The following is a 21,775-nucleotide window of genomic DNA, read 5'->3' as shown; positions in this document are numbered from 1 at the left end:
AACATTAGTACATTTCTATATAATTTCTTCTCTCAACGTTCTAATTGTTGTCTTCTCACCACTTCTCTATAAAGTCTGTAATGTTTTACCCAGAACTGAGCTGCATCCTTAATTTTTCATGTTTTTCCCATTCCATTCCATTAGTGCATTGGCTTTCTTTGAAACGGAGAATCAAGTTCCAAATTCTCTTAGTAATGTTCAAAGCATTCATATCCTCAACTCCAATTTATTTGCATGATCTGGTTCTGACTGGTATTCCCTCTTATATCTTGCATTCTCCTTCTGAACTAAATCCACTTGATCTCTCAAGTATTGCTTACTTATACTTATTTTGGTGGAATCCTCTAACTCATGCTATTCATCCTGATGCTAGTGTTGGCAGATTCAAGTCTAAATGCAAAGCATCCTAGTTACACTTTTATTTGTAGATTTTTTTTCATCATATACGTGATTTCACTTTTAACTTTTTTTAATCCCTACAATACATGTGCATGGGTCAATATATGATCATTAATAATGTTTCCATAAAGTGTTAAAACTATGTATAAATTAGCCATTCTAATTTGTTTGCAAAGAAAAGAGTGATTGGCTAACTTGCTATTCCTATTAGCAGTGGATCTGCAAGAATTGACTTCTGTGATTTGAGCAACTTCAGACTTTAGAATGGATATGTTGTTATGAAAAATGTCCTGCTTCTGCAAATGTAATCAAGGATGCATGCTGATCCCTGGTGGAAAATCCTGTAAATGTGAACATGTGCATTATTCAGTCAGGAGCTATAACTCTCCGTTTTCATAAGTTTATATTAAAGTATCATTCATTTTTGTGAATAGTATTTACTAGGTAAATGATTTATTACAAAACAGGCATGATCAAAGGAGAAGTCTGATGCACTGTGTATTTAAAGATTTACAGTCAAATTGGTCAAAATGTGCTGGCCAAAAAGTTACCTTCTCTAATGCCAATAGACCAATGAAAAGAAAGAAAAAGAATAGGTAAAAAGATCTTTAACCTTTTCCCTCTGGTTGCGTAACATGTTTTTACTTTAGCTGATTATGTACACCAGGCTTGCACCGATGCCAGGTGTTGAAACGGATCTTTAAATGGTCCACAGCTGGGCAGGTTTTACCGGTACCAGTGAGAATTCGGAAACCAATATGCTTAATGCACATTTATTTGAGAAAGAATCACATAAGCAGTCAAGGTTACACACTACGCATCTTTTCCTACAATCCTTAGCTCCCCAAGCATAAACGCTCAGTAACTATATTGGCCTTACACAGTATCCTGATTGGCAAACAAGGCAGATATATCTACCGATTCTAGATGGAGACTTCTTTTCTTCTCCTCTTTCCCCTCTGTTAAATGTCCCCCGAAGCAGGGTCTCGGTCACACCGAGGACTTCTGTCTCACAATCTCAAACCTCTTCAGATGTTAATTGAGGAACACTAACTTAGTTAATTTACTTTGTTTAGCATATTTTCCATGTACCGAAGAAAGGGTTGTCATGCTTCAGTATAAGGCACCTAGGTTTGCTTTTATAATTCTTCTCAGTCTTTCCATGGATATTTTACTCCGTGGAGGATTTAAATATCCCATTTACTAACGGAAATCATGTTGGAAGATGTCTGTTCTGAGTAAGTACCACCAGTAGGTAGCGTAAAAGAGGATGAAAAGAATAAATAATGAGACTACCAACACAGCCCAGCAGGTCTAACCCTGCCTAGAGCAGGGATTCTCACAATAAAAATTTTGGTGGCCTCAGAATGCAGCCACCAACTCTTGCTGGTGACCACTCTGACAATTTTTCCCTAAATGCTTAATTAACTTTAGTAAAAACAAATAAATATGCCAATATACATGTCCAAATCATTGTAATTTATTTATGTAAGGGTTTTTTTTTCCAAACTCAATCAAAATAATGTACAGTTGTCTCTGTTCTTTACTGACCCTAAACAGAATAGAAACACAAATTAGGTGCTTTGCATGTTCTTGTCTTTTGCTGTTGTTTTCTTTTGCTTTTTTGTTTTACACTTGCTAGTTAGTAAGTCTGCTGCTGTGAAAAATGATCTTTGTATGTTGTTAATATCATTTTTCACAGAAGCAGACTTGCTAGCTAGCTGGGAGGCAGTGAAAAGTGATATTAACAAACATACAAATATCACTTTTCACAGCAAATTTACTTAACCCCAGCAAGCTGGGGGGAAAATTAAGCCCTGGATGGGGAGGTGGGTAAGGAGGTAGCAGGGGCAATGGATGAGGGGCTTGGGAGGCAGTGGGGGCCAGCGGTGATGCGGGGGGTGGCGAGCCCGGGCCCAGTGCCCATAGCCTGGGGTCCGGGCTGCAGCCCTGCGGCCAGGGACCAGAGCCCGCTGCCCCATGACCAGAACCTGCCACCCGCCACCCCAGGACTGAAGCCAGAAGCCCGAGCCCCACTGGGCCCAGGAAGGTGGGGAACTTACAGGCTGCCTGCTCCTCTAGTGTTTCTGGCTCCAGAGGGGGCAGAGCCCAATCCCTGATGGCAGTCCCGGGGAAGGGGCCGTTGCTTCCCCCACCCCCAATCACTGCTTAGAAGGCTGTGGCCACAAGAAAAGCCCCTGGTGGCTGCATTTGAGAAACGCTGGCCTAGTGTGGTTAATTTGTATATGAAAAATATTACAACAGTGCAATGATGTTTGCCCCTAAGAGCAATTGGCAAGAGAGCACGTCAGCCACATACAGTCAGTCACCAAGGTTTGTTTACACTAGAGAAACTGGCAAGCTAACCACTTGTAGAAGCCAATAGGACTGCTCCTGTGAGCATGTGCTCATCGCAATAAGGGTTGCACAATCTATCCTTTAGTGAGAAAACTGGAGAAATATAGGTCCTGTATCAACTATTATTATTTATTTTTCAGTTGTGCTCTTATTTTTCAGTTATGCTCCTGTATAGACATAGGAAGGCACAGTCCCTTCACCAAAAAGATCAGTCTAAAAAGATAGACCAACTAAGAGAGAGAAGAATGAGGGACCAAATGTGAATAAAGTGGTCTGAATCATGTCTGCTCATATGTTACTCATTGATAAAACGTCTTAAAAAATACTAGAGTTTTTCCATTTTCCCCTCAACTTTGCTCTGATTTGTTGGCCTGTTTCTTGTAGCCATGATAGTAAAAATAGATCTACATGAGAGATTTGAATGAAGAGAGGCTATGGAGAGGCTCCGATAGGCCATCCCAGTGATAAGGGGGTGAGCTGGAAGAAATCACAGAGCAATTTGATACTGTGTAATTAAACACCAGATACAAGTCGAGCCTTTACAGATGTGCTCATTTTTACTAGAGCAAAATTTACTTTGGGAAAATTGTGTGTATTCTTTGATGTATTCATTTATTTAAATACTTTTTTTTTAGGACAATTGGAAATTTATACATGGTTGGATCTGGTTTCAGGGGAAGGCTGATTATTGTGTTAAACTTTGTAGCTTTAACATACATTTTCAATAAATATATTTTTATCTGAAGCTATTCAGTCTGGAAACAGGAAGATAGAAGAAAGTGGTTATACATGATGAGCAGTCCAAATAGTCTGGATTCAAACCAAATAACCCTAAGTGTTAGCAGAAATGTCCTTAATGTGCATAAATGTATTATTTGCCTTCCAGAGTAAATGGTCTTGAATAAATACCCTAGGGTGCCTGAATTAGTGGAGACAATTGGGGTGTGGTTAAGAGAATTGATTAATATAAAGAAAAAAATGTCCCCTCCTCAAAGGAGAATTTTAATGTAACTTGGGAGGTTTAAAAACAGATAAATAAAGTAACAGAAAGGGTTAGCAGCGGCTAGGGCAGAGTTGTTCTATTGGTAGTGTCAAGAAAGCTAACTCCTTGTTTGGGTTGCCAACCCTCCCGGATTGGCTGGGAGTCTACCGGAAGCAGCATCGATCTCCTGGTGACTATTGAAAGCAATCCAGGAGATTTTATTAGGTACAGTACAATTAATGACATTACATCATGTGGGGGGGGAAAAAATCCCGGAATAGCTTCAGTCAGAGTTGGCGACCCTACTCCTCACATTTCTATGTGAAGTTGAGCATGTTGCTGTCCTGAGCAGAAAATAAAACTTAGATCAGACAAAATGGGAATAGTGCGAGCCAGGCAGTGTCTTGTGGAAAGAACACTTGCTTTGTGATTGGTCTATGTTTAATCTATTGTAAGAATTGATGAATGAAGAAACAACTGAAGTTGCAGGGAATTAAAGTTTTATTTGCATTTGACTACTTACGCACTTTTGCTTTGAACCTCTTACTTATCTGTGTAAACTCTTATTTTAAAACTTGCATGGTGTTTAGCCTGATTGTATTCTGTCTTTTAAATATGCTGATGTAAGTGACTAGAGTAATTATGACATTCTTTTTCTGTCAAACAAAGGGCTCTAACGTAAACTATCCAGGTCAGACCCTGGCCTCTGCTACAGCTGCTTTTCAAATGGGAATCTTGGGGTGACACAGAGTGAGTGAAGCTGTTGTCCCAGTCCCCAGTGCAGGGGGTGTGCTCCCCCCTTTACACTTGTGGTTCCTGGAGGCTGGCTCAGCTCCTTGATGCCATAAGCAGTTGGGGATAAGTTACAGTAGCTATTCTGGGGTCTGGCACAGCCCCAGTTGGTTCCAGGATTGGGGGCAGAGGGACAGAAGATAACACTAGAGTAAAACCACTATTGCCTCTCCCCAACCTGTGCTAAATGCATCTTGTATGGAGTGTAGGATTAAGGCACTGTTTCAAGAGCTGAGAAGACATGCTGAAAAGTTACAAAAGTTCCAGGTAGCCAATCTAAAAAAAGGGCTGCTGACTGTATTTGGTGGGGGGACCAATGTGAGAATCAGATTCAGATCTCAGTTACTGTGGTCTAAATCCCTTGCATCAATGACAGTACCCTGGTTTAACATCAAGTAACCCAGGTTAGAATCTGCTCTGTGTCCCTTCTCTAATCAACATAGAAAAGTGGAGTTGAATGGGATCTCACACTGAGTCTTCCAACATAGTCACAAATGTGATCAGCCATTCAAAATGTATCCCTTCTGAAAAAAGGGAGTGAGCCCCTAATAATTGGTGCATCAATCATTGCACTAAAGTTCTTAAATTGCAAGTTGTTCAGAGCAGAGATCATGTCAATTCCTTATTTGTAGAGCCCTGGACATTGATCAGGACCCTTAGCCACTGCCATAATATACATATTTAATCATATTTTTATTTGATTCCATTTATCTTAATTTTATGTACTCTTCTTATTTTCTTTTTCAGTTGTAGACCTTTGTGCTTTGGATAACCAAGGTTGTCAACATGAGTGTGTAAGTACGGATGACTCCTACTACTGTAGCTGCCATCAAGGATTTATTCTAAATCCAGACAGAAGAACTTGCAGAAGTAAGTTGTGATGAATTTTAAGTACTATGATAAATTTGCTCTCCTTGTACCTCCTAATTTCCAGTGGTGATTCTCCCATTGCTGTTCCTGAAGATGCTGAGGACATTCAGTAGAATCTCAGGGATGGACTAGCTCCTGGAGCCATAGGAAATAAAAGCAGTGGAAGTTTTCTCCTTCTCTGGGGACAAGGAGTTCTTAACATGAGGCCATGCTTCTCCCTAGGTAGTAAAATCAAAAGCCTTTATGTTGCATGATCCCTTTGGATTGCCAGAGTCCTTTATTTTGAGTGTCCTCCTTCCTTGTGCAATAGACCAGAAAAACAGCTTAATTTTATACAACACAGTTCTTAAATTTTCTTTGTTTATAAAACAAGTTTAATAATTAAATGCAAAATGCCCCATATTAAGGCACTGTTAAGGTTGCATAGCTAAGCATGCCACATTCAGGAAATGTAAAAGGAAAGGTTGAATGTACAACATTAACTTTGTTTCTTTCTACATATGGATTATGATAAAGAAACTTAATTGCTGTGGGTGTGTGTGGGTGCAACTCTATTAATTTCAGTAGAGTTACACTCCTTATACCAGTGATTAATTTAGCCCATATTTTTAAGTGTGAACAAATACAGTTTATGAAATAATGCAGTGCAATATGACAAAGCATCTTATACAACCCTAGATACACATGGGTGTCTGAGCCCTGGTCTACACTACGAGTTTAGGTGGAATTTAGCAGCGTTTGATCGATTTAACTCTGCACCCATCCACACGACAAAGCCATTTTTGTGGACTTAAAGGGCTCTTAAAATTTTTTTCTGTACTTATCCCAGACGAGGGGATTAGTGCTGAAATTGACATCGCTGGGTTGAATTTGGGGTAGTGTGGATGCAATTCAATGGTATTGGCCTCCGGGAGCTATCCCAGAGTGCTCCGTTGTGACCGCTCTGGACAGCACTTTCAACTCAGATGCACTAGTCAGGTACACAGGAAAAGCACTGGGAACTTTTGAATTTCATTTCCTGTTTGGCCATTGTAACGAGGTCATCAGCAGAGGTGACCATGCAGAGCTCACCAGCACAGGTGACCATGCAGTCGCAGAACTGTAAAAGAGCTCCAGCATGGACCGAACGGAAGGTACTGGATCTGATCGCTGTATGGGGAGATGAATCTGTGCTATCAAAACTCCATTCCAAACGACGAAATGCCAAAATATTTGAAAAAATCTCCAAGGGCATGAAGGACAGAGGCTATAACAGGGACCGGCAGCAGTGCTGCGTGAAACTTAAGGAGCTCAGGCAAGCCTACCAAAAATCCAAAGAGGCAAACGGCCACTCCGGGTCAGACCCCCAGACATGCCGCTTCTATGATGAGCTGCATGCAATTCTAGGTGGTGCCCCTACCACTACCCCACCCCTGTACGTGGACTTCTGCAAGGGGGGAGTCTCACGCAACAGGAATGAGGATTTTGGGGACGAGGAAGATGATGAGGAGAAGGAGGATGAAACCGTTCTCCCCGACAGCCAGGAACCATTTATCATCCTGGAGCCAATACCCTCCCAACCCTCCCAAGGAGGGCTCCCGGACCATGAAGCTGGAGAAGGCACCTCTGGTGAGTGTACTTTTGTAAATATAATACATGGTGTAAAAGCAAGCATGTTTAATGATTAATTTGCCCTGAAGACTTGGGATGCATTCGCGGCCAATATAGCTACTGGAAAAATCTGTTAACGTGTCTGGGGATGGAGCAGAAATCCTCCAGGGACATCTCAATGAAGCTGTCCTGGAGGTACTCCCAAAGCCTTTGCAAAAGGTTTCTGGGGAGGGCAGCCTTATTCTGTCCTCCATGGTAGGACACTTTACCACGCCAGGCCAGTAGCACGTAGTCTGGAATCATTGCATAACAAAGCATGGCAGCGTATGGTCCCAGTGTTTGCTGGCATTCAAGCAACATCCGTTCTTTATCTCTCTGTGTTAGCCTCAGGAGAGTGATATAATTCACGGTCACCTGGTTGAAATAGGGGAATTTTATTAAGGGGACATTCAGAGGTGGCCATTCCTGCTGGGCTGTTTGCCTGTGGCTGAAAAGAAATCATCCCTGCTGTTAGCCATGCAGTGAGGGGTGGGGTGAGGTGATCATCCCTGAGAATTGGGGGTGGGGGGGTTGGCGACCTTGTACCGAAAGCACATGTGCTATGTAATGTTAACAGCTTGGTTCACCATGAAAGAGTCTACCCATTGTTCTCTAATATGTGTCTTTTTAAATACTACTCTCCCTTTTTTTCCTCCCGCAGCTACAAATGTTTCAACGCTCCCCCATCATCTCCATCCCAGAGGCTAGTGCAGATAAGAAGGTGAAAAAAACGCACTCGCGATTAAATGTTCTCTGAGCTCATGCAGTCCTCCCACACTGAAAGAGTTCAGCAGAATGCATGGAGGCAAGCAATGTCAGAGTCCAGGAAAGCACAAAATAAACGCGAGGGCAGGAGGTGGGATCAAGATGATAGGTGGCGGCAGCATGATGAGAGGAAGCAGGATGCAGTGCTGAGGCTCCTGGGGGATCAAACTGATAAGCTCCGGTGTATAGTTGAGCTGCAGGAAAGGCAGCAGGAGCACAGACCGCCGCTGCAGCACCTGTGTAACCAACCGCTCTCCTCCCCAAGTTCCATAGCCTCCTCACCCAGACGCCCAAGAACACCGGAGGGGGGCCTCTGGGCACCCAACCACTCCACCCCAGAGGACTTCCCAAGCAACAGAAGGCTGGTATTCAATAAGTGTGCAGTGTGGCCTTTTCCTTCCCTCCTTCCCCACCCCTCCTGGGCTACCTTGGCAGTTATCCCCCTATTTATGTGATGAATTAATAAAAAATGCATGAATTTGAAACAACAATGACTTTATTGCCTCTGCAAGCGGTGATCGAAGGGGGGAGGTCGGTTGGCTTACTGGGAAGTAGAGTGAACTAAGGGGGTGGGTTTTCATCAAGAAGAAACAAACAGAACTGTCACACCGTAGCCTGGTCAGTCATGAAATTGGTTTTCAAAGCTTCTCTGATGTGCAGCGTGCCCTGCTGTGCTCTTCTAACTGCCCTGGTGTCTGGCTGCGTGTAATCAGTGGCCGGGTGATTTGCCTCAACCTCCCACCCTGCCATAAACATCTCCCCCTTACTCTCACAGATATTGTGGAGCACACAGCAAGCAGCAATAACAATGGGAATATTGGTTTTGCTGAGGTCTAAACGACTTAGTCAGCTGCACCAGCGCACTTTTAAACATCCAAATGCACGCTCTACCACCATTCTGCACTTGCTCAGCCTATAGTTGAACAGCTCCTGACTACTGTCCAGGGTGCCTGTGTATGGCTTCATGAGCCATGGCATTAAGGAGTAGGCTGGGTCCCCAAGGATAACTATAGGCATTTCAACATCCCCAACAGTTATTTTCTGGTCTGGAAAGTAAGTCCCTTCCTGCAACTGTTGAAACAGACCAGAGTTCCTGAAGATGCGAGCGTCATGTACCTTTCCCGGCCATCCCATGTTGATGTCGGTGAAATGTCCCTTGTGATCCACCAGTGCTTTCAGCACCATTGAAAAGTACCCCTTGCGGTTTATGTACTGGCTGCCAAAGTGGTCTGGTCCCAAGATAGGGCTATGTGTTCCGTCTGTTACCCCACCACAGTTAGGAAATCCCATTGCAGCAAAGCCATCCACTATGACCTGCACATTTCCAAGACCTGCACTACCCTTGATAGCAGCAGCTCAATGATTGCATTGGCTACTTGGATCACAGCAGCCCCCACAGTAGATTTGCCCACTCCAAATTGATTCCCGACTGACCAGTAGCTGTCTGGCGTTGCAAGTTTCCAGAGGGCTATCACCACTCACTTGTGAACTGTGAGGACTGCTCTCATCTTGGTATTCCTGCACTTCAGGGCAGGGGAAAACAAGTCACAAAGTTCCATGAAAGTGCCCTTACGCATGTGAAAGTTTCGCAGTCACTGGGAATCATCCCAGACCTGCAACACTATGCGGTCCCACCAGTCTGTGCTTGTTTCCCGGGCTCAGAATCGGCGTTCCGTGGCATGAGCCTACCCCATTGCCATCAGGATGTCCAAATTGCCGGGGCCCGTACTTTGAGAGAAGTCTGTGTCCATATCCTCATCACTCTCGTCACCGCGTTGCCGTTGCCTCCTCGCCTGCTTTTGCAGGTTCTGGTTCTGAACATACTGCAGGATAATGTGCAAGGTGTTTACAATGCTCATAACTGCCACGGTGATCTGAGCGGGCTCTATGCTTGCCGTGGTATGGCGTGAGCTGGAGAGCAGAGTTGCAGTGGAAGTGGTGGCTGACGACGGATGCCATGAGAATAGATATTTATAGAGAACGACGAGAGGACCCGCGCAGTGGATTCATGAGAGCAGAGTTGCAGTGGAAGCCCATGACAGCCAACATGGAGAAATTCGCTATCAAGACGAGCAGCAGAGCAGAGTTGCAGCGGAAGCGGTGGTTCAATGACAATGGTTAGCAGTCCTGCTGCACCGTCTGCTGAAAGCAGTATGGCATCTGCACGGAAAAAGGCGCAAAACGATTGTCTGCCATTGCTTTCACTAAGGGAGGGGCGACTGATGACATGTACCCAAAATCACCTGGGACAATGTTTTTGCCTCATCGGGCATTGGGAGCTTAACCGAGAATTCCAATGGGCGGCGGAGAGTGCGGGAACTGTGGGATAGCTACCCACAGTGCAACACTCTGAAAGTCGACGCTAGCCACGGTACTGTAGACGCACTCCGTCAATTTAATGCACTTAGTGGGGACACACACAATCGACTGTATAAAATTGCTTCCTAAAAAATTGACTTCTATAAATTCTACCTAATTTCGTAGTGTAGACATACCCTAAGACAACCTGTGATTGTGTCAGATGCAGGTCTATTCAAATTTTATGTGAAGTACATATTTCCATACTTGTGTGTGTATATATCCACATAAGCATGCAGTTTGAAATATTTTTTGTACAGCATAAGTGCCTCCTGCTGCTTGGGCAGCTATCCAGATCCATTGTTCCCCCAAAATTGTTGAGGATTTTAGAATGTGTGATTTTTTTTCAGTTTAAACTGATCAAAGACCCCAAAACTTCATAAACAGCTTAAAGCAAGTTAAATCTTTACATCAGCTATAGGGATTAACTGAAATTAGTTGTATGCATTTAAACAGATCTACACCTCTCGAACATTTTAACCTGTTTAAGATGCTTTAAATACTTTAAATCAGTTTAAAGTGCAAAAAACTTTCCCAAAACTATAATTTGAAAAAAACAGGTTGGCTAGATGTAGTGGGGCAGGGGGTGCTGAATAAGAAGCATCAGCCAAGCAAGAATGGACTTGAGCCAGGACAGCATTGGTTAAATCAGCTCAGTTCAGGATGCCCTGGCTGAATTTAAACATAAATAACTTTTAAAACTTACCAAATCACTTCTCTGCAAACTGGACTTCTTTTGTGTCTTGCAAACCAAACATGAAGAAAATGGACTGCAAATTGCAGTTGCTTTAAAGTCAGCACATTATTCAGATTAGCTTGGGATTAGACTCAATTGATTCAGAGCAAGGGTGTGTCAGAGTTCCCCTGTGTTCTAAATCACACTGGCTCTGGGTCAGTGTGAACACACAAGAAAAAGCTTCAAACAACTAATTTTTAAATGGTCAAAGTTTAAAACTCTTAACATTATTTTCTACCAATTTGGCTTGACAGGTAAGTCTCAGTGAGAGCAGCAAAACTAGCCAAGATTCAACCTATGTTAAGAAAGATGGAGCCAAAATGGTCAAACAAGCTTTTTTTTTTTTTTTTTGAGCTTTGATAAGTGCAGGACTAGATTAAGGCATAAGCATTATAGCCCATGCTTAGGGCTCTAGCTCCCAGAGTCATTTGATTACATCATCATTTTGGCTTTCATTTACAAAAAGAAAAAAAATTAAGCTTCTAGCCCCTTATGGTCACAAAGAAAAGCCTGAAACTTAAATAAGTGTTACCAAGACAGCTTGAAACAAAAGCACTGAGAGGTGTGAACTCCCCATCCATTTCAACATTAACTGCAAGACACACTGCTCTGGGGGTTTGCCAACACTAGCCCAAGCAGGTATACCTTATACATCCTGGCTCCTGGAGTACTTATTAGGGGTCTTCCTGCCTTGTTGCTAATTCTGCTCCTTTTTAGGGGAGCCTCTCTTGTTACCTGTGGGATGCCGTGGGACCCCATGCTGCTACCTCTGGAGAGGAGAGGAGCCTTCTGCATTCTAAGCCTCAATCATATACCATATACCACTGTGAAAGGCTTTATACAAACACATATAAAAAAGACAGTCTCTATACCACAAAGTTTATCTAGGTAACCTTTGACTCACTTCTAATGGTCAGATTTTTAAAGGTATCTGGGTACCTACAGACGCAGATGGGCACCTCCTGGGATTTTCAAAAGCACCTAAGCACCTACCTGTGTCTTTAGGAGCGTAAACAATAACTAGTCAAGAATTTTTCAGCAAAACATTTTTCTGTCCAAAAATGCTGATCTGTCAAAAACCAAAACTTTTCATGGAAACAAATTGGTTGTGAAGAAATGTTCCTTGGCAATGTTTCTGAGGTCCAAGATGGAATTTCTGAGACAAAAGCATGACCTGAATAGTCTGTATTCCAGTTGTTAGCACACTCCTCTGGGAGGTGGAAGACTTGGGTTCGAGTCCCTGCTCTGCCTGGTTCAGAGTGGAAGAGCTCTAGAAGGAGAGATTAAGAGCCACTGATTCAGAGCAAAAAGAAAAGGAGTACTTGTGGCACCTTAGTCTCTAAGGTGCCACAAGTACTCCTTTTCTTTTTGCGAATACAGACTAACACGGCTGTTACTCTGAAACCTGATTCAGAGCAGTGAATCAAACTGAGTCTCTCCCAGGCAAGTGCCCAAACTATTGGCTCTTCTGCCGTGGGTAGGCTCTCTGTGTTTTTTTCATGAAAAATTTTGAAGGGTCTCAGTTTTCTTCCAATGAGGCATGAAACCACATATCAAAACCTCAAAAATGTTCACAACCTGGATTCATGTTTTCCAGCCAGCCTGACTAACTATCTTTAAAAATTTGACCTTAAGGAACTAACCTCTGCCCTCTTATCTAATTTTGCCAGGAATGAAGGGTTAGGGGCTAACTCTGACTGGTATAAATCAGTAGTATCTCCACTGAAGTCAGTGGAGCTACACCGATATAAAACCAGTGAGGGCCTTATGGCCAAATGCTGCTTCTAAGTGAAGTAAATGACAAAAATCTCATTGACTTCACTGATGTTGAATCAGGCCCTAATTGTGCATAGATCCCACTGATCACTGCACAGTGAGCTTCCCTTTCTAACATACTTTATACATTGGTGGTAATGGTTGCCTGTGAACCTTCATGACTATCATCTCATGAGCAACTTAAATGAGGGAACTGCAAAGCAAACAAACCTGAGTTGTTCAGACACTGACTTTGCAGGTGAAGTAATGCTCTGATCTGGTGAGAGGCACCCAGAAGCACACTAATACACTTCTTCTTATAAATCATACCTAACTTGCATGCAGTAAAATAGTATAACCAGGTACTTTGTTAGAAAACCATGTGATACATTTTCAGTGTGATCTATGGGTATTTAGCTGCAAAAATCTCAAAAATACCAACACTCATTTCTGTACATCCTCCCATGAAAAACTTATCCCCCAGGGGCTCATTAAAAATATGTATGCTGCATTATAGTATGTGTGAAAATGGAACATTTTGTTTTCACAGCTTGAGACAGTATGGCAAGGTGTCAGCAGCATGTCCAGAAAGAGAGATGCTCGTTGAAAGAAACCAAGATAATTGGTTTTAATTTAATGTATTTGTCAATGTTCCTCATTGCTGCACATTTTTTTCTTTTTACAGGACCAGATTACTGTGCTTTGCAGACCCATGGCTGTCAACAGGAATGTGTTAATAAAGATGATTCCTATTTTTGTCGGTGCCGACAAGGGTTTACTCTTAATCCAGATAAGAGAACTTGCAAAAGTAAGTTGTCCTACAGTATGCAATAAAGCTCATCTGCTTTTACTTCTGAAAACCTGTATGGCTGACTTTACAGAAAGATCATAGCCTCTTCCATAGTGAAGGCTGAAACAAACATTCTATTTTAATGTGATTTTTAACCTCAGCCCCCTTCCTTCACCCCATAACTTTGCCAAAACCTAAACCAAACTCCTTGATATTTCACAGACCAGATTTTACACCACATTACAATTTTTCTGAAGCAATTCTGGGGAGTACTATGGGACATATGATGGCTCAAAACCAGGTCGTTCATTACTACTTTGAAATTTTCTTATTTGGGCTTGTCGTAACTCAAGTGGTTTTGGCCTAAATACTTCAAATTTATGTTGTAGCCAAGGACAGATGCCTTTGACTAATTTTGGGAAAGTAGGGGATGTATTATTTAGTTATTAAAAGCAGTTTACGTTTATATTTTAAACACTATGGAGTTCTTTACATCCTTTTTCTTTCTGAGTTCTCACACCCACACCCCCCATGCTATAAAAACTTCATGGCCCACCTGTGCCACAATAACTGGTTTTCTGCATATAAAAGCCAGAGCTGGTGTTAGGAGGTAGCAAGCAGAGAAGTTTCCTTGGCACCATGCCACAGGGGGCTGCGTGAAGCTACATTGCTCAGGCTTTGGCTTCAGCCCCAGGTGGCAGGGCTCAGGGCCCTGGCCTTCAGCCCCATGCAGTGGGGCTTCAGCTTACTACCCAGAGAGTCTAATGCTGGCCCTGCTTGGCGGCCCCCCTGAAACCTGCTTGTGGCCCCCCAGGGGGCCTTGGACCCGTGGCTGAGAACCACTGCTTTAAATCACCATCCCAGTTTCTTACAAAGCTTAGAAAACTGCCTCCATTGTATCAGCTTCCTAAATGAGACGTGTGGACCTTGGTGTAGAACAAATTTTCTAGGGAGGATGTGGAATCTACATCACTGGAGGTTTTTAAGAGCAGGTTAGACATATAACTATCATGGATGGTGTGGATAATACTTAAGCCATGTCTATACTACAAAGTTTTCCTGACACAAGTTACGTCAGCATAAAGCCGCAGCAGTTAGTATATCACTTGTGCGTGTACATGCTTGTCTCCTTGCGTCGGCGCTGCACGTACTCTCCAGGAGTGCTTGTGTCAATGGGTAGGTGCACCATGGATAGGTATCCCCGTGTGCAACCTGCCACCATTCAGCACACTGTCTTTTGGGTAGTTTCGGCAATGCCTGGTGGGGCAGAAACGACTCGCGTAGGGGTGACTGAGAGCCGGGGGTCAACGTCCCATAATGTACTATTCTCCATCCCATAATATCCTCTTTCTCCCATAATTTTTGCACCTATTTTCAATTTCCTCTGAACCTGCATGGGACTTGTCACTGCCTGGAGTCTCTGGCAGAAGCATGAAGATTGCATAGCTCTGCACTATTGTCATGAGCACCGCAAGCACAGGATGCACAGTTCTCCAGTATTTACAGAGCCGCAAGAAGAGCTGCAAGGAACACGGTGGTCAGTTTACTGTGGGACATAGCGAGAACCAGGTCAAGGTTATTGGTGGCATTCACAGAGCAGCAGCAGATGGTGGAGCACCGCTTCTGGTGTGGAGGGAGAACCTCTCAAGGCTGCAACAGCTGCAGCTAACACACACAGAGGCACTATTGTCAGTACAGCAGAAATGGAAAGCGAAACTTCCGATTCAGCACTCCCTCCTTCCCTTGCTGCCCTAAAGTGTTAAACAAAATGAGTTTACTGACACTTCTGCTTTGGAGTGCTTGTGCCTGGTGCCACTCTCTGCTCAAGCCATGGTGAGTATGAGCTGCCAGAGGTGAGGGAAAGGAGAAGGGAATTGCTCAGTTACATGAAACTATGAGTATAGGGCACGGGCACTGAATACTGGCACCCTTTTCAATAGGTGGGGGTGGCTTTGGCTGCTATCTCACTCCTGAGGGTAGCAAAGGCACAGAGAGCACAACTGTCGCTGGCGTCTTCAAGTCATCTGGGTCTGAATGCTGCTAGACTGTGTATTTGAATGGTGCCTGCTGAAGTTATCGCCGACTGGCATGGGAGCGTGTCCTACCGCGGAGGAAAAACTAAGGCTGCCATCTCTAGAAACCTTCAGGAGAGGATTGCCTTGTACCTCCAGGGAAGTTTCATCTATCTCTCAGGAGGACTCAAGAGTGCATATAAACAAACTGCTCCACATGGCCCCCTCCCCCGCCTAACTCTAGAGGGGAATGAAAAGCAGCTAGCTCTTTGTTGTATCATTACCTCTTGTAGTATGAGTGAATTAATGAAAAGTTGATAGCTGTGTCCAGCTAAATTGGGGGTGCTGTCACTTGAATGGGAAATTCATTTACAGGCTTACTCAAGTTTCCTTCCCCTGCATCAGGCTCACCCGTGCTTGATTACAGGGACTAGTTGGACTGCGGTGGAGTCAAAAAACGGTCCTGGGTCACAGCATCGCTGGCCCCCCCAGTCACCTGTCCCCCACACTCCTCCTCCTCGCTGTTCACAGCAGGGGCCTCAGAGGTATCCATGCTGGTGTGTGGGATGGTGGAATGGTGTGGGATGTGGTAGCTCTGTGTAAAAGCAGCAGGTCTGTGGCTTGGCACCAGGTCGATGGTTAGCCTTACTGGCTTTCTGATATGCCTGCCACAGTTCCTTGACTTTCATGGCTGTCACTACTGCTGGTCCCTGTCGTAGCCCTTTTTCTGCCTCCCCAGAGCAAGCTGCTCTTCGATGTAGACAATGTTTCTACAGCTGGTTCAGAGCTGGGCCTGCACAGCCTCGTCTCCCCATAGGCCCAGGAGACCCAATACCTCCCATCTACTCCAGGCAGGAGTGCAGCTGGAGCATGTAGCTGGCATGGTCAGTTGCACACAACAAAGGAGAGCAGATAGAAGTGTGCTCACCAAACAGGACAACCAGGAACAGGCATTTCAAAAATTCACAGGGGTTTTAAAGGAGTGGAGGCTTGTGGTATATGTGACCTCTGGGCAGTGGAGTTAACAATTGTGACCAGATCGTTGGGCATTGTGGGACAGCTGCTGCAGGACTAGTTAGGGTCAACATAGGTAATGCAGTGTCTACACTTGCGCTGCATTGAACTCCGTACAGCAACCATGGCTCAATGCTGCTCGGGGAGCTGGTGCTACTATGTTCACATAAAGGGGCACTTACATCAGTGGGAGACAAATTTAAGTGTAGACAGATGTGCAGCTAGGTGGACTAATTTTGTAGTGTAAATCAGGCCTCAGTGCAGGAGACGGGAGTAGGTGATATACTGAGGTTCCTTCCAGTCCTACATTTCTATGATTTCTATGACGCAGCTACTCTGGTGTGGGACCCAGCAAGCTTGTGTCAAAGCAGATGCATCATGAGAGATTCTTAAGGCATATATAGAACCTGCACGCAGATGAAGCAGCTAGTTTTTCTTAGTACCTAAGCACTATGAAAGCCAGGAGCAAGAGGTAGTATTAATGTTTCTCACAAGCTAAGAGTAAAGCTAAGAAAATAGCCTCTTTTGGAACATGATGAAATGTCTTTCATCTTCGCAAAAAATGTGCGTTTCGGTATGTGCTTTCATGTACCAGTATCATTTTTAACAGCAGTCTGGATTGCTGCTATGTTTATAATTTTATATAGCATTGTGACTATATTCAGGACTTTACAGGACCAGGAGCAAAGGGTCCAATTCTGAAAACATTTCCAAGCATAATGTTTATTACCAGGAGTACAGTTGTGAATTAGGGACATGATAATGTCCCTACTAATGTCAATGGGATTCTTTTCAGTGACTTCAGTGGGCTTTGGATCAGCCCTTCAGTTTGGTAGTATTTTCAGAAGGGGGCTCTCATTCCCAAACACTTTACTTCATGGTTCACATAAAACAGACTTATAAAATAAAACAATCCATCAACTTTTCTACTTCCTCTTTTCTAAGCCAAACTGTGTGTGTCACTGTTGAGCAGTACCAGGCACTCCTCCTCCCCGAAGTGTTGATGTTACTTGTGATGGCTGGGGAAAAAAGCGTTTGGGAATCAAAGCAAAGTCTTGCACATTTTTACTAATAGGCCACCAGATCAGCTGCTTCCCACAGTTTTATTAACAGTCACATGGAAGTTAGTAACATTTAAGAAGCATGATGTTTTGTTCAGTAACCAGCATACTTAGCTTGTATTCTTTAACCTCTCTCTCCACAGGAATAAACTTCTGTGCTTTGGGTAAACATGGCTGTGAACAGGAATGTGTTAACACAGAAGACTCTTTTGTGTGCAGATGTCATAGTGGATACACCCTAAACCTTGATAGCAAAACGTGCAGAAGTGAGTGTTTCACACAAACTGCAGCAATTAGTTCTTGCATTGGACTGAGTTTTGAAAAGGACAAGGGAACTCTCCAGGGGCCCTTCTGAGATCTTTTAGAGCTATGTAAACTGCTGTAACTGTAAAGTCCAACAAGAGCCAGCTCCAGTGAGGTAATGTTGGTAAAATGCCTGCATATGTCCACCCAGTGGAGAACAAGTGTATCGTCTTATAACATTCTAATAACAGGAATTGTTTATTTAGCAGGAGTGCCTGACATACTTTGAAGTGCTTGTTAAAAATTCATCCAATATTAGCTGATATTTAGACAGTTACATGCCTAATACTAATGATTTTTTCATCTCAAAGGCTGGTTTATTTTTTTTCTTCTGAAGTCTATCTGATATAAACATAACTCTTGCTATATGGTAATGAGAATACCGCTAAAGGAATGATGTTCTACCAAAAATCATGCCGACCCTATATATTTGCAATCGCTTTAGTTGTCAAAATATATTGTTTTCTCCAGAACCATTTTGCATATTTAAAGCAGCACTTTAAAAATGCAGAGAGCTGCAATTTTTCTTGATGTACGTATGCCATTTGGAAAAATGTACCCAAAGACTTATATAATTAAGAAAGTTATTATCTTCGGTGATCAAAAGAAAATGTTGATGGATTCTGCAACATACACAAAAACTTTGATACATTGTAATATAAGTAAATTAGACAACGTGGTTTGATTTTCAGATGGGAAGGTGCTTAGCTCTTTCTGAAAATTAGGCCCCTTTGAGGTGTCACCAATAGGGCATGCCACACTTGAGGCAACCCAATTTACTGGTCGCTTTTGAAAATCTTGGCCCTTTTCTCTTTTTGAGCATTACAATTTTTATTTTTGCAGATTTAGGTATCAAAACATGTTGACCTAAGTTTATAGTTACTGTAGTTCCAGAAGCCTGGTGACAACTATAATTTGTGATTATTTTGTTACTTAAAAGAACATAAGGAAAGATTTAGTGTGAGAAGCTAGAAGGTTTAGATTTTAAAAGTGATATCAATAATACATATTACAATTGGCATCTCTTATTTGTAACAGATGATGGTGATCTGAGACTGTAATCTGCCAAATAGGATAATGGTTTGTTTATTTTAGTTGTTTCGCATTTCTCTTGTACAACGGCCCCAAAGCACAGCTCCACTTATGATGATGTAAACTTATGGAAAAAAGGAGAATGTGCCAACTGGAACTTATTGTAACTAGTAAAAGCTTCAATCTCAGCTTCACTTGTTCAGGCCAACAGTATTTGTAACTATGTATGATGTTAAATCGGGACAGATTTCTGTAAATATATTATATATAATTAAAAAAAAAACAATCTTACACAATAGAGGAGGCCTTATTAAGCTTAGCAAATGGCTATGGATATGACTCTGATAATCCAGTAAATTTTTGCATCTTTAAAGGCTTTGCGGAATTGAGACATAATAGACCACATTTATATTGGGTAACACTGACTACAGTCAAGTTGACCTAGGGTGAATTTCACCCATGTGACTAAGAATAGTGAAGAATGTCCACTATAAAATGTTAAGGGTTGCTATAAGGCTTGCTATAAAAAGCTTTTAAGATTTTTTCTTGCTAAAAAGTGCTTTGCTCTGTATTTTTACAAAATCAGCAGAGTTACACAACACCTTCACACAAGCACATATCTTGCTTTATGAACTATTAACCATACCTCTTAATTGTCCCTTGTTAGGACATACAGGACAGACTTTAAACTCAAATTCACACATATATTTGGTTTTTATAGAGACCATTTCCATCACAAATACAGAATCAATAAAATGCAAAGTGGTTACATTAAGTCCCCTACACTCTCCGTTTTTAAGTGTCCCATAGTTTGGCTTTAGCAGATAGAACCTAGCAGCAAAAGAATATTTTTAAATTACTATATCTGTCAGTTTAAACAGAATTGACTCATAATCCTCTAATTGTTGTGGAATAAGTTGAAACTTATAAATGACTAACACTCACATTTACTGTCTGAGAAAAACGTGTCGTGAACAAAGAAAAGATTTCTGTGTGTGAAAAAGAGAGCATAGCCTCGTGGTTTAGGCATAACACTGTTAGGATTCCTGGGTTCTCTATTCCCAACTCTATTGCAGATTCCCTTTGTGATTATGGGCAAGTCGTCACCTTTCCATGCCTTACATTCATTGTCTGTAACATAGGGATAATAAATACCTACCTCACTGAGCTGTTATAAGGATAAATTAACTCATGTTTCTCAAATGGATCCTTAGATGGGTTAGCTATGTAAGTGCAAACGTTTATGATTTTTTTTCTTGATAATCATATGTACAAAGATTCTGAAGCACTTAGTACCATGTCATGGTTTTGGTCTTTAACTCTCTAATGTGTTTTCTTAATTCCTAACATAAACCATTAGGAGTGGATCACTGTGCTGAGAACAACCATGGCTGTGAGCAGCTGTGCCTGAACACAGGCGATTCATATGTCTGTCAGTGTTCTGAAGGATTCATCATTAATGAAGACCTAAAAACCTGCACACGTAAGTCTCTTGATTATTTCTTTGATCAGAATGAAAGCGGAGGGAAGCAAACAAACACTAGGAACATAGGAATTGATATGCTGCGTCAGACCCAAGGGCTATGTAGTCCTGTATTCTGTCTCTGACGGTGGCCAGTACCAAATGCTTCAGAGAAAGATGTGAGAACCCTGCAGTAGACAGATATGGGGTAATCTGTCCCCCACATTAGGTTTCATCCTGGTCTATAATAGTTAGAGATTGACATAAGTTCTAAAACATGAGGCTTGATATCCCTTCCAAAACATTTTTATCATCATTAATTGTGACAACTCTGGATAATTTGACTCTTGTTAGGTTCTGGCCCTCAATGACTGACAGTAGCAGACAGTTTAATTATTTATTGTATGAAAAAGTATTTCCTTTTAGTGATTTTTTAACTTTCCACGTTTTAATTTTATTTAATGTCCCCTTGTTCTTGTGTTATGAGATAGGGAGAACAGAAGCTCATGATCTGTCTTCTCTATACCCTGTTCATTATTTTATATATAATTTAATCTTGTTCCCTCTTATTCGTCTTCTTTCTAAGGTGACAATCCCAATCTTTTCAGTGCCTCTTCATCTGAGAGTTTTTCCAGAGATCTTTCTTGTTGCGCCTTTCTGAATCTCCTTTAGTTCTGCGGTAGCCTTTTTGAGATGGCATGACCAGTACTGCACACAGTATTCCAGATGATGCCACACGATTAATTTATGTAATAGCATTATAATAGTTTCCGTATTATTCAGCATCCCATTCCTTATGCACTGAAACATTTGTTAGCTTTTTAGACCACAGCTATGTATTGACATCTACAGTGATGCCCAGGTCCCTTTCTTGAGTGAATTTAGAATCCTGTAAAGTGTACAAGTACTTAAGGACTTCAATTTTTTTTCCTGCAATGTTCATTATTTTGCATTTAGCTCCATTGAATTTCATTTGGCATCATATTGTCCATTCACTTAGCTTGTTTTGATCTTTCAGAAGTTCCTCACAGGCCTCTCTGGTCTTGACTAACATAAATAACTAAGTAATCTGCAGTTTTGGCTACCTCACTATCTACCCCCTTTTTACAGATAATTAGTAAAAATGTTAAACAACCTTGAGGCACCCTGCTGCTAAGCTTTTGCTATGATGAAAATTTACCATTTAATCCTTCTCTTTGCTTTCTGTTTCCTAGCCACCTTTTTATCCAAGACAATATATTTGCTTCTCATCCAATGACTAAGAACTTCTAGTAACTTTAAAAAAAGCAGAGACAATAGCTTATTCTGCATCAAACTGTGCTTCCAGTTGAGCAGCTGAGACTGTAAATTTGAAGTAGCTCAGATTGAAAGTCGTTTTTTCTGCCGTTGCTGAGTGTGTATATTGTCATATAAGGAGTGCGCCGAATCTTCAATTTGTGCTTGAATTCTGCATTTTT

The 21,775-nt window shown here is 42.2% G+C and overlaps 1 protein-coding gene across 2 annotated transcripts in view; it reads left to right on the top strand.

Annotated features, from left to right (window-relative positions):
• MATN2 (matrilin 2) overlaps nt 1–21,775 on the top strand; it is a 132,370-nt gene that overhangs the window by 73,578 nt on the left and 37,017 nt on the right. For both annotated transcript variants that reach the window (XM_084620298.1, XM_084620299.1), the window contains 4 exons: nt 5,279–5,401; nt 13,330–13,452; nt 17,665–17,787; nt 20,217–20,339. In XM_084620298.1, coding sequence (XP_084476424.1) covers nt 5,279–5,401; nt 13,330–13,452; nt 17,665–17,787; nt 20,217–20,339 — 492 coding nt within the window. The remainder of the gene's footprint in view (nt 1–5,278; nt 5,402–13,329; nt 13,453–17,664; nt 17,788–20,216; nt 20,340–21,775) is intronic.

Source organism: Lepidochelys olivacea (genome assembly GCF_965140295.1).
Source record: "Lepidochelys olivacea isolate rLepOli2 genome assembly, chromosome: 2".
Classification (NCBI taxonomy): domain Eukaryota; kingdom Metazoa; phylum Chordata; order Testudines; family Cheloniidae; genus Lepidochelys; species Lepidochelys olivacea.
This window is presented reverse-complemented; position numbering and strand designations above follow the sequence as displayed.